Source organism: Mytilus californianus, unplaced genomic scaffold, assembly GCF_021869535.1.
Source record: "Mytilus californianus isolate M0D057914Y unplaced genomic scaffold, xbMytCali1.0.p SCAF_13, whole genome shotgun sequence".
Lineage (NCBI taxonomy): Eukaryota > Metazoa > Mollusca > Bivalvia > Mytilida > Mytilidae > Mytilus > Mytilus californianus.
In genome coordinates, this window is record NW_026262615.1 from 36,296,341 (window position 1) to 36,310,670 (window position 14,330).

At 32.3% G+C, this 14,330-nt stretch overlaps 1 protein-coding gene across 2 annotated transcripts in view; it reads right to left on the reverse strand.

Moving 5' to 3' along the window:
* Positions 1-9,430, reverse strand: part of LOC127723574 (glycosyltransferase-like protein gnt14) — a 32,816-nt gene extending 23,386 nt beyond the window's left edge. The window contains exons 1-2 of one of the 2 annotated variants that reach the window (XM_052230246.1): positions 8,463-9,430; positions 7,274-7,306 (exon numbers count right to left, since the gene is read on the reverse strand). In XM_052230246.1, coding sequence (XP_052086206.1) covers positions 7,274-7,306; positions 8,463-8,954 — 525 coding nt within the window. In that variant the 5' untranslated portion in view covers positions 8,955-9,430. The remainder of the gene's footprint in view (positions 1-7,273; positions 7,307-8,462) is intronic. The other variant, XM_052230247.1, reaches the window with a different exon arrangement.
* Between the last annotated feature and the right edge of the window lie 4,900 nt (positions 9,431-14,330).

Below are 14,330 nucleotides of genomic sequence, written 5' to 3' on the forward strand. Positions count from 1 at the left end.
TGGATGGAGAGTTGTCTCATTGGCACTCATACCACATCTTCTTATATCTAAATAGAGAAAAATATGCAAACAAATTAAAGAAAAAAGAACAATGGGGTGTTAAAATATAAAGAATAGACAATAATGGACAAAATAGATAAGAATATAGAAAACAAGTCTAAAAAATTAAAGAATAAAAAAATGAAGGAATCCCCAACAGGCCCTCTTTTATTACAGATAGCGTTTTTTAATATGACGTAAAATGTTGCAAGCGAGCATTTTAAATGCATTCTAAACCACATAAAACTGAATATTAACTACCTATGAAATCTTTTGATCAAGTATCTGAAAAACATGAATGATATTGGAAATACCTGAAGAGCATATATGGCATCACCGTTTATATCTAAAATAGAAAACAAGTGACTATAACCTAACGTTCTTGCGTCAATGTGAAAGGATCTTTAGAAGCATAACAGAAATTTTAGATACATGATTTTTTTATATTTTTTTTATTGGCATTTCCAGTAACTGCGAGTACTCTCAGATCTGTACTTTGTGTCTTAAGTCTTTTACTATTGCACCATTGTCCCAGGTTAGGGAAGAGTTGTGGTGGTGTGGGGAAAAAAGGGGGGGGCTTGAATCTGCTAACATGTTCTGCTCCGCCACATTTTGAGTGCCGGTTCCAAGTCAGTTTTGTTGCTGTTTATAATATTTTTTAAAATTTATTGCTTTGTACAGCCGTTAGTTTTCTCGTGACTATTGTTTTACATTTGTGATTTCAGAGACTATGTGAATAAGCGGAGACGTAGGGTATGCGTCGATTAGACGACAATCCAACGACACAAATGACAAAACGACATATAGGGACAAACATACAGTCTTTAGTAATTGACGGGCATCCATTCAAAATGTCAAACTATGTATTGTCCCTATAAAATGACAAAAATGTGAAAAATTAATCAGAAACTATCATAGATCAATAAAAAGCAATCAAATTCTTCAATGGTCATAAAAAAAAACACATTAAGTCATGTCATAGGCCAATCAATGAAGATGTTTCCGACTTGGGAAAGGATTTAAAATATGTGGCGAGATTAGACAATATCTTCTTTTAGGGTGATACCAACCACCTTGACTAAAATTAATTTGGCTAGTTTAATTTTCATAAAATTATGACAAAATATCTACTTTGACCCTTTGACAAAAACATAAAAATTTCAAAAGAATTGAACCACACACTTAATGGGGAAAATTTCTTTGGATATATAGCAGTTTGACAAATACTAATTTTGATCATTGAGAAGCTCAATATTTCCTAAAATTATGACAAAATATTTACTTTGACCCTTTGACAAAAACATAAAAATTTCAAAAGAATTGAACCACACCCTTAATGGGGAAAATTTCATTGGATATATAGCAGTTTGACAAACACTAATTTTGATTGAGAAGCTCAATATTTCCTAAACCCCTTTTCACCATGATCAGTGAACTAACAAAAGGTTCATGATAGAACAACAATTATATAAGGTACAGGAAATGTTACCAGCAATTCTCTAAAATATAACTTTGTCCAATTTCTCCTAAAATTGACTGACTTTACGATAACCCTGGTATTTTAAGATCATTACGTACATAAATGTTTCATATTGCTCCGTATTTTTGCTTTGACAGACATAAATCACGAGTTATTCAAAAATTATGTTGTATAATTTTTCAATACTGAAAATGCAACATCTATAAATGCATGCGCACTCAATGACAACGTTACAACAAGGAACACAAACACAAAGCTGGATTGAACTCGTAATTTCAAGGTTATAGCATACACGTGCAAGAATTGAATGATTCTTTAAGTAATTTTTATAAGGTTATATAAGCGTTGACGGTAAACAAAAGTTAAGTATAAAACCCTTATACGAAATGCGTGGTTTGGCCGACACGTTTACAACCCTATAAAATTATTAAAGGAAACTTTCAATTCTTAAATACAAGTTACATTCTGTTTGACCTCTAAATAACGTCACAGACCCGAAATACTTTCGTATTCATTACAATAACTAGATATATATTAATGAATGCCGTATCCGTTACAATTTCTGAATGTGTATCCATTACAATTACTAGATATTATATAAACATATAAATATGAAATATCAGAATCATACATGCATTGTTCATTTTTTTCGTAAATTTGTATTACGATCAAGGTTTTTTTTTTTTTATATAAAAATCAGCATAAATTAATTAGACTCCATTTTACATCAATCTAATGAGGGATATCAGTAATCCGATGTTTTTATCAATTTACCTTTTTCCTTGTTTAAAAATTTTAGTGGTGTTGTACACTTTTTAGGATTATATTTTTAAATGTCGTACCTACGCAGTTTCTAAAGTCAAGCGTTAAGATCTCAATAACAAACGAGGTGTTATCTTACATCTAGTAGCTGTCTACTTGTATCGAATTCTTCTAAAATTGATAAAATTGAAAGCAATTTAAATATTTAAAACAAAACCTTAGTATGTACTTGAGAACTGTGCTGATAAAGGTGTAAAAATAAGATCACGTTTGTTTCACGGTTATTTAAATGTCTTATTTTGTAAAACCACATGTAAGGGGTCATTAGCTTAAACTATTAAAATTTCAACAAGATTTTAAACATTCATTTTAAATCTGGACCGCAGAACAAATAAACAAATTCTTAAAAGTCGTGTTTAACTAAAGACACTGCACATGGGACAGTTACCCCACAGAAACTTAATATATACGTCACAATATTTTATTTTTTTGAATTGATCATAAATTATTGATGATACCTGAAGTATCGGTATATATAAAAAAAGAGACCCAAAATTGTTGTGTATCGCTCACCTTGACTGCATGCATAACATTGACATAGGGTGGCTATCAGTTATCAGGCTTGTCTAAATCAGACAAGTGAGAAGATCTATTCTAGATAAAGAGGTACATGTAGGGCCAGTTTCCACGGATTTTTTTTTTTTTTACATCAAGGCAATTTTCTACAAGTCCGTCAACCTTTCGCTCAAATACTCTGTATTATAGATTAAAATGTGTGCTTTAAGGTTTTAACAACATTTTAGTGTATTTTTTAACATGAGACCAAATTCGACTAAAAACTGTAATTTTGACAAGATTTTGGCAAATTTTGAGTCTCCAATTAAACAAATATACAAGGAGGACACGTGTGCGGTAAGTGTAGCCACTCATTGTCCTTCGAAAACACATTAATTATTGAAGTTTGTTAGCGACGTCCTTAGAAGCAAGATCTTACAAAAACTTTATATTGGTAGATTTGTAATTTTGTATCAAAATCCACTTAACAACAACATGAAGCACTGAATAAAATTGATAAACATATAATGTAAATTTATTGAAAAAAAAACACTTAAAAGTCCATGATATACACTCGTTAATATTAAATTTCCAACAGCATTTGATAACCTTTAGATTTGACCTTCAGGGTGAAACAAACACAGGGAAAGTTGACCCTATCACTTTACCACAGCTATACTGTAAAATCAAAGGCCAAAACTATTTGAATAAAAATAATCTCATCGAAGATACCAGGCTTATACTTTTGTTCGCCAGACCGGAGATTACTATTAAGATAGACTCGGGCCAAACGCACATTTCGTTTGTTAAAGATTCGAGATCATCAGTGACGCTCGAATAAAAAAGTACGAAGCTGAAGAGCATTGACTATTATCTTAAAATACACGAGATAAACAATATTTATCTAAAGATTCCAAGTATCAATGATGAAATACATGTTTCTGTATGGGCTTTGCTCATTGTTGAAGGCCGTACGGTGACCTACATTTGTTAATTTCTGTGTCATTTGGTCTCTTGTGGAGAGTTGTCTCATTGGCAATCATACCAAATATATCTTCTTATTTTTATATGTAACTAATTTATTTATAAGATTTATCATGTTTATATCATGGTTCAAGAATCAGTCCAGTAGTAAAAATATCACGTACACACCAATGCAAAACACGTGCATATCACTATATAAGCTAATCAGATTAAACAAAAAATAGTCAATGAAACAACACCACCCAGAAAGAAAAAAAAAAAATAAAATAAGAAAAGAAAAAACATTCCTTCTTTTTTTGCACCATGACTTCCACGAGAATCTAATATACGAACTTTCGGAACAATTAAGTTCGTCGGCTTTCCGAACTTTCCCAAATATAAATATTTCTTTTTCAATTAATATATTTATTTTTTCATACTGAAAACGCAATGTATCCTGACTGTTATGAAACTGATTATGTTAAAAAATAATTATTACGTTCTTTCAAATATGAATGGTTCAGACTCGTGTAGATACAGTGAAATTGTAAATGTCTAATTTCATGATGTTCATTTTAATAATTAATGTTTATTTTATGTCGCGAAGAACGTACCAGTATGTTTAATTTACTGATAGAGATTGAGTACCAATGTGTCCCTTGGTGGAGTTAAATATTGATTCATGCTTCCTGTCAATTCTTGATTTTTTTTTATATTTTTCGAAGTCCGCGATAATCTCCTTCTTTTTATATTAATAGTACAGTCGGCTACAGTATTCGATTTTTTTTAAACATCCTGTTCAACAACAGCAGGAGCCTTGGTGTCCGAGTGGTCTAAGTAGTCGAACTACTGTACCACTAGCCTGTCAACACTGAGGTTGTGAGTTCGAATCCCGCGCGTGGCAGGTGCGCTCGACTCCAGTCTTACTTGACTGGGATTATCAGTTTTCCTACCGAAGGTCGGTGGTTCTCTCCAGGCACTCCGGCTTCCTCCACCAATAAAAACTGACCGCCACGAAATAGCGCAATAGTGCTAAGAGTGGCGTTATACACCAATCGATCAATCAATAAAATCAACAACAGCAAAAAGTGTTACGAAGTATAACATTAACGGTACCAATTTTACTGCATGTCTCTTTAGTGATGCTTGAGGCCAAAATGTGAAAATCCAAAACCCAAAACAAACATTGAGTTAATCATTGTTTTAACGCACCACACATTCATTTTAAAGGCTTAGGGCCAATTTGCTCTGAATTTATTTCACACAAGGGCCATGCATTAAACGTCTTTCAATCTCTACTTAAATTCATAGTAACACACACAGCCCAATGTGTGTACTGTTAGGTTCTAACAAAATTTTAGATCATTTTTAAACAGGCCATCAACTAATAAATGCACAAGTAATGCACAAAGCCGTATTTTGAAAGTATTTTGCAAATTTTGAGTTTATATCCCAAAAATGTATAAGAAAGAAATTGTCAACAAGAACCAAAATTATATTGGGAGTAAAGCAATGTATTGTATTCCGGATGCATATTAATTGATTTTGGTCAGCGACCTCCTTCGATGTAAACTTTTACAAAAACATGTAAAATCTGCAACTTTGTATCAAAATGTCTTCAACAGAAATATGTAGCATTGATATTTTATGAAAATAATTATGTAAATTTCTGAAACAGTGTTTTAAAAAATATATGGTATAGACTCTTTTTTTACATTCAATTTCCGTAAATTTTGGCATCTTTTAGATTTTGACCGCTGTGAGTGAAACAAATACAGGGGAAATCGGCCCTAGTCCTTTCGACAAAAAAGTATGACAAAAATATCGAACTCAAAGGCAAATTTAAAAAGGGGGGAGTCCATAGAAACTGACAAAATGAAACGCTATCAATCAACGGAACAAGTGATAAACAACTGCAATATTCCTGACTTGGAACAGACATTTGTGCTATAATTGTATTCATTAAAATCAGAACTGAATCAAGTTTCCGGGAAAAAAAGTGACAAGTTTTCATCAAATATGACAGATATATCTAACTTCCATCCGGGTCACTTTCTTAACTCATTGTATCATACTGTCTATGGAATAGTTAATTCTTAGAAATGGTTCAAGCCTTTGTTTCGCAACCCGATTCAAGTATCTGAAAATTTTGATTGTAAACGAAAAAACAGAACTAACTCTACAAAACTCGATGGCATTATAAAAGAATCTTTTTATTATCTTTTGAGTTCTAAAACTGTATTTAAACATGGCTTTATATGCTGAGTCTGGGTTTTCCTTTATTCCAAATTCCCAATATCAGGAATCGGGAAAAATATACTAATGCAAATGAATATATTCAACCAAGATTGGCAATATATTACAGAATTGTTGTTAGGGGGTCTCATTGGGGGGTTCTGATCCCGGATCCCGCTTACTGTTTTGTCAGATTCCCGTATCCCGCTTACACTATGTACGTAAGCAATTCTCATTTTTTTGTAATTTCCCGTGTCCCGCTAGACTTCATTTCCCGTTTTCACGGCACAATAATTTGACTTTCACGTGTCACGCTTACAAAAAATCGGCAATCCCGCGTCACGCTTAGACCCCAATGAGACCCACTTGTTAAAATTACGAGGCTAAGCTGTAATATTAGACCTGTGAAATGCTGTATGATAGTTAGATAATTATATTCTATCTACATTAAACTAAATATGTGTTGTAATCAACCTGTTTCCCTTAGATAATGCCCAACACCACCATGGCCAGTTATATTTGTTCATTCTATACCTTTTTCAAATTAGGTAATTTGTGCTGACTGTGTAATCTTTTGAGGTGTGTAGCGACTGTTAGTCGTATAAAAGAGCCTTCTTTTTAATTGTGATATTACGTCTCCTTCGAATTAGCCAACCTTTACATCTTTACACCAAAAATAGTTCTTCTTAATGATTACGAGTAATTGTAGTATAAAATGAACTATCACAGAAGACATAATGTCTCGGATATAAGACTTACTTGTACGAGACAGGATAGAAATACCCGGTTATAGGCTCGTACAAGTCAATTTTATATTCCGAGGCTGTATACGGTTACCCATATAAATATCTATCAGGAAAGTGCTGACGAAATTGGTAAAAAAATACACATCTTTTTTATAGTTACAAAACTAAAAAAAAAAATGAGGAGGGTTCGAAGGAGGAAATAATTTAAAAAAACTACCAATGAATTATATTAATATGAAAAGTTAAGACAGCAGAGACGGATCATTTAGGGGGGAGGGGTTCGACCCTCCTTAAGGAGCTTGATATGCGATAGATGCATACACTTTTTACAAGTGTCACTCCAAACATTAACTTACCACCCCCCCCCCCTTTTTTCAAAATCCTGGATCCGCACCTGGAAAGGGCGTTAAACCTTCAAAAAGACGTGTGTTTTCTTGACCTTGTTTGACCCTGTCCCAAACAAGATGAGGTAAAGTAGATTTGTAAAACTTACGTTCCATAGTGATCCGTTCGGAGATTTTGTATGCTGAATTGTAAATGTGATTACAGCATGAAATGAAACGTATAGTTACATATATTATAATTACAAAGGGGGGAAGTGGTGTAGAAATTAAGTACACATAATCACTTCATACACTTAAAAAAAAAACAAAAGCAAAGGAAAGAAAAGGCACTTTCATAGCTGTTTTACGTGTCAAAAGTCACAATGAGGCTTCAACATGGTGCTAACATATAGTGTGTTGTGCATGTAGAAGGACAGGGAGATAGAAAAGAAGGGAAAATAGTACATCATCGTAACATGTATTTATTCATAATACATAATCCTAACACATGTTGTTGACAAAATGGCTTTTTATTCATGACACAGAATCCCTGCACGTTGTTGACAAACCCAAAGCAAAATAACTCCTTGTCTTATTAATAACAAAACACAGATTTTATTTAATAAATATTTCTAAAGTGTATTTTAAAAACTTATTATATTTTTTGTTCAAAAGATCGAGTTTAACAATTGAAATAAGAGTGCCTGACCCAAAGCAGTAACCTCGCTAATGCTTGTCTTATGATATATCTTAATGTTTTTTTTTTGTTATTTGGACATGTGCCTGTCTGTCCCAGGACAGGAACCTCGTGAGTAGTTTTCTTATGTTATATCTTAATGTTTTTTTTTTGTTATTTGGACATGCGTCTGTCCCAAATCAGGAACCTCGTTAGTGGTTGTCCAATGTCATACCTTTATAAATTTGTAGAATTTGATGTTAAAGGCAGATCCTTGAATGTTACTGTTTAAGTCATTCAAAATTCAAGATTTGAAGACTCGGGACGATGAAGAGCTTGAAATAGCTTCTCCTCTATAACTGTCTTTTATTTATTTTTGAAGCTGTATTGCGTTGGCGTATACCCCATCTCCTTTTGATCTTCATTGAAAATACAGAATATCGTTTTTGGTTGAAGGTTAATTGAGATAGTATCACCCAAATGGTTGTCTATACAGTTACGGTGAAATTTTGACAACTATTTGGTAAAGAAGCCTTGTGCAGAAACAGTAGACAAAATGAGTAGATAGACATAGATATAAAGTTTATGTAAAACGCAAGGAAAAAGAATGACAAGGACGAATTTGAAAATAAATTAATATACATGTGAAAGTAGGAAGGGTGTGAATCGTTTAACAATCGTACCTGATCTATTTCCCATTCATCTGGATTTCTGTAAATTGTCTTTTGTCGTAAAAGCTGTTGTTGTGTATATTGCTCTCTTTGCAACTTTTGAGCATACGTTTCGGGATAGTCCCCTTTTGGAGGCTCGGGCGGTTGCCATGTTTTCACTTTGCCATTTGAATTAATGTTCGTATTTTTATTTCCAGTAGAATTTTTTTTACTTCTCCATTCATCTTTCAACAAATCAGCAGCATCATCATCGCTACTGTCATCGAAAGGTTGAGGAATCCTGGAATTTGTCTTATTATTATTTTCAATTCGAGCTAACTTGTTCGTATTTCCGTTTAATTGTTTTTCTGAAAACTTGTTTTTTGAATTCTTGATATTTTCACTTTTGACTGCGCTATTTGAATTCACTTGTGACTTCGGAGACAATGCGTCCGATTTCTTGTCTGTGTTTTTTAAAGTTATCCGCACATCGTTTGACTTCTCTTTGCTAGAACCGGATCCCATCACGTTAAAATTATTTCATAAAATTCTTATATTTTCAAATTATAAAATCTTACGTAAAGTATACTTTTCAATGTCTGAGTCGTATTATATCAAATATACACACCCATATGGAAATTAATCCAAACAAATGCAGATTAATCTACTTTAATCCAAAACTTAAAGTCCAAATTCGTAATAGAAATTTCGTCACCGGGTTTTAAAGATCTTCACCTAGTATGTGATAAATAAATGTACATCAAATAAATAAATCACACAATTAATCAATAAATCTCCAATACACATTCAATTATCATTTCACCGACAATATTTGTAATTTAACTCCATTTTTTTACTTAACTTTTGTAGGCGTCGTCAAAGCTTTGCACAGGGGTGCACTAAATATCTGACTTGTTAATATGCCAATAATGAACTCGTATATTCTAACATATATATTCAATAAACAAATAAACAAAAATATGAAAAGGTCGTTTTAAAGTTTGTATTCACTACCGTTCCAATGAATGAGCAACTGCATGAATGTGTATTGAGACGTATACCATTTAAGATTATTCAGTCATTTAAAAGTAACAAAAAATGAACGCGATCTTTCCATATTGACTATCGATCTTTAACAGGTATAAATTATTATTGATCGGTTTTTATGTAATAAAATAGAGATAAAAGGGAATCATTCGATCATTTACAGCTAACAGAAATTAAATTGTTTTCTTGTTTTATTATAGTTTACATGTGGACGAAAAGGGTTTATTGGCATGCTTAACGATTTCTTGGGTTTTTGGGGCCAGACACAAAATATGTATTGACCTCTAGATGTCTTTATGAAAATAAGAAGATGAAGTATGAATGCCATTGAGACAACTCCCCAACAGAGTCTAAATGGCATAGAAATTAGCAACAATAGATCAACGTACGACCTTCATCAATGAGCAATTAAACCCCATCCCGCATAGAAAGCTATAAAAGCAGCGAAATGACAAACGAGAAAACTAACGGTCTGAATTATGTACAAAGCAATAAACGACAAACAAATATGCAACAAACGACAAATACAGAATTAAAGGCTCCTGACTTTGGACAGGCACCTACAGAGAGTGGCAGGATTAAACATGCTCCCAAGCAATGGCCGCAGTGATAGACGATTGGTCACCTGCCTAAAGAACTCTGACCCCCCACTGGTGGAAATAACACAAAGACTGATGATAGTCAGAGAGCAAAAGTTTTCAAACCACGACTTTTTATTGGGATTTTTTTTTTTTTTAAGTAATCATGGATGATATCAGCTCAAAAGGATAACTCAAAGCTTCAGTCAACAAATGATTAAGGAAAATAATGTCTTCAGGTTGCCAAAGAATTAAGATTATGTAACAATAGATCTTTGAAAATTAACAAAACATATGAAACAAAATCTTACACTTAACAATAGATAATAATTGAAAACGGTTTACTGTCACTATAAGTACTAGAAAAGAACTGATAAAACGGACATTGAAAAGATTAACTCTATAAGATGAAAACATGTGTGGATTAATGTAAGAAATGAAAGGCGTATTGTAAATAAACATAATTTGGTTAAAGTTTTTTCACACAATGTTGAGAAACAGATAGCTTACTAAATCTTAAATGAAATTAGAAAGTTATTCAAAACATCACGACAAACCGCATAATGGAGGGTCTGGATGGGGGACCTTCATTTCCATATTCTTTATTTTTTTAAGACATTTTTCTCTATTCATTTTAAGTTTTGTCCATTATTCTCTCTACTTTATATCTTATCACCCCATTATTTTCTATACTTTTATCTTTTTGGACTATTTTCTCTATTTTTATATTTTCTGTCCTTTATTCTGCACTTTTTGTCCATTATTCTGTAAACCCTATCTAGACCCTCATATCCCCATAGTAAGCTATAAAAGGTCCCGATATGATAATTGAAAAAAACAATTCAAACGAGGAAACTGACGGCTTGTTTTATGTACAAAAAAATAAACGAAAAACAAATATGATATACAACAACCAACGACTACCGCTGAGCATATGCCCTATAGAAAATATCTAAAAATAAATAAACTTAAATTTAAAATGTCGGAAATCAGAAAAAAAAAGTTTTGAATGATTTTTTCTTCTGTCGCAGATTTCCTTCTCGTGGCTGTTTCCCCAAGTATAAAAATTAACAGAAATCGTCCTCCGTCACTTATCGGTATATAATCTTTATTCTCATACAGCCAATACATTACGTCGGTACAGAGAAAACATGTTTATATCCTTAATTACATAGTCGCATGTAAATATATAATAGAAAATATTGAAATAAATAAACTAAAAGTACAGATGTCCGAATTTAGAAAATGATATTATACTCAGGCTCTATCATAGTATCTTAAGAATATAAAGTTAAAACCAATAAAGAAAGAATTGAAACCACGTAAATTCTAACTCTCAAGACGATTTGGCACTTAAATCAAGGATGAAATAGTTAAACTTTACAGAGTCCTGTGGCTAATTGCATGTTGATGATAGTTCTGTATAAATGGAGAATTGAAGTATACGCCAATGAGAAAGAATACATGTATGTACCGACGACACGAAACAGTTAACATACAAAAGTCGCAGAAAAAAGTAAAATTACAAAAAATACACTGCACAGTAAGCTTTTATCTAATTACAGTCTTAAAGTGTATAATCTAACTTAAGGATTATCGACCATGATATCACTACTTACCTAATCCGCATATGTCTTCTTTTTACTTATTACTTGCATTTAAGTTTGCGCATTTTAAAGTAAAAGAATGATTACTAAATTCCTAGTTCTATAACACATGACTTCACATTCTTCTTCCTGCATTTTTAACGAGTTTTTTTTTGCTAATGTTTTAGTTTTTTTTTTGGAATGCTAGTAAAAACAGCAAATAGAAAATAAAAATAAAAATAATTGCAAAATAATGAAACAAACAGGAACCAAGACTATTTCCCCAGAGATCATATGTTATTGGACTTGCTCTCGTCAAACGCAAGTAATAAATAGAAAAAAGTAAAATAACAAAAATACCGAACTCCAAGGAAAATTCAAAACGGAAAGTCTCTTATCAAATGGCAAAATCAAAAGCTCAAACACATCAAACGATTGGAAAACAACTGTCATATTCCTGACTTGGTACAGGCATTTCCTTATGTAGAAAATGGTAGATTAAACCTGGTTTTATAGCTAGTTATACCTCTCACTTGTATGACAGTTGCATAGAATTCCATTGTATTGACAACAATGTTTGAGCAAAACAAGAAGAGACATGATAGGTAAAAATGACAAAAAATGGGTACAGCAGTCAACATTGTGTTATAATCTAAGGGTCTTTTGCAATAGCTACATGACTTTTGTGTAAATGGTTATACAATCCATCAAGTTCTAAATGGCCCCGAGTCTAAGAAGGTTAATTGTATATTTTTTTGTAATTTTCACTGTTAAATTCAGCATCAAATTTACAATTAAAAAGCTATAGGTCAAGACAACTACTGACCAGGTTCTGGACGTTAAGCAATCAACAATCAATCAATCTCGACATCGTACTGGACATATGTCCAGGTTGTATATTGACATTTTTTTTTAATTTCAACCATCTCCTTTGTAATCTCAAGTAAAACGTAATCTAATAACGAAAAGTACGAAACATAATACACAATAACAATCAGTATAGAAAAGGTTCTGACTTTATAAAACAAATATGGAAGCCCGTCTTCGGGTGCGAGATTTTCTCGCTGCGTTGAAGACCCATTGGTGGCCTTGGACTGTTTTCTGCTCTTTGGTCGGATTGCCGTATCTTTGACACATTCCCTGTTTCCTTTCTATATTCTATTCTATGGAAGATAAAAAAAAACCCACATTCTAGAATAATAAAAATGAACATTACCGTTAAAAATACTACTAGTTATTGAAAGACAGATCGCAGTACTTAAGAGAAGAGAGGCGAAAAATACAATGAAAAAACGAAAAACGACCAAAAGACAAACACCAGTATGCAAAACAACATAGAAAACTCAAGACTGAGCAACACGAACCTAACCAAAAACCGTGGTGATATCATGTGCCCCGGAAGGGTAAGCAGATCCTGCTCCACATGTCAGTGATATGAAGTCAGCCTTTTTAGTACATGAAGTATTATCGACGGTTGTGATTCGGAGACGATTTCATACATCAACGTCATATAAGTATTGGAAACATAGTTTTGATCAATGTCCTGCGTAATTACATATTTCAATGCAGAAAAAAATCCAAGTGTTTGTTCTTGATTCATACGATAAATAAGCGAAATGATGTAAATTCCCAAAATAGATGGTCAGAATTGATAAACCGCTTGCTATTGTAATAGTGTATGAATAAGAGCAAGAAGACATTATATAAGTGAATAATAGGTTAAAATGTTACATGATATCTACTCAAAAAGAATGAAAACGAGAGAGAGAGAGAAAAAACACCAATAATTAGAAAGAAAAAGGTTCAGTCTCCAAGCGCCTTGTGTATATATCAATAGGTCTATATAGGCAAAACCCATGAGCTAAAGGACATTTTTATTTCCTAAACATGTCTGCTTTGTTTGTAACATTGACGTAAATGTTTGCATACGATAAAAATATAACTTTATAATTAAAACTCTTACAGGTAAAAATATAGCTGCGGAACCGTAGCTCATAGGTCCTTATAATTTTTTTTTGACAATTTGCGGACCTTATATTGTATGTAGCAAAACTAATGTTCATCTTATCTATCAGTTGTCCTTAGATAACTTTTTGGGGGCTAAACTGTTTAGCTGTTACTTTTATTCTTTGCCAAAAGAATTTGTGTTTTTTGTATGTCGTTTTTGTTTTTATTATTCTATGAAATATGTCGTGATCAAAATTAATCTAGTAAAAAATGCGAATAGATTTAGTGAAAATTGCATACTGTTTGCCAATTTTCACTAAATCTATTAGCATTTTTTACTAGATTAATTTTGGCAAGAGTGTAATATAATATACAAGTCACTGGTGATTATACATCTTCAAAATCATTCGAATTAGAATACTGGAAAAGTTGAACGATCTCCTTTTTGGAAATTTGCATGCATTTTTCATATTGAATATATATACAGAATATTCTGAATGCATGATAGAAACTTCACCAATGTCCCGCTAGGCATTTCATCTGTAAATAAATTCACCCTTTACATAAGAGTTTTGGTTTGTGAGTGGTGTTCTGAAATAGACAGAAATGGAAAAAATAAAGAAAAAAACCTTTGTCTGATTTAATTAGATTATACAGAGCGAAAATTTTTACTGTATTATCTTATGGCCCGAGAACACAGTTATTTCGTAGTGCATTTCTTTTAGACAATAAATTCAAATTTA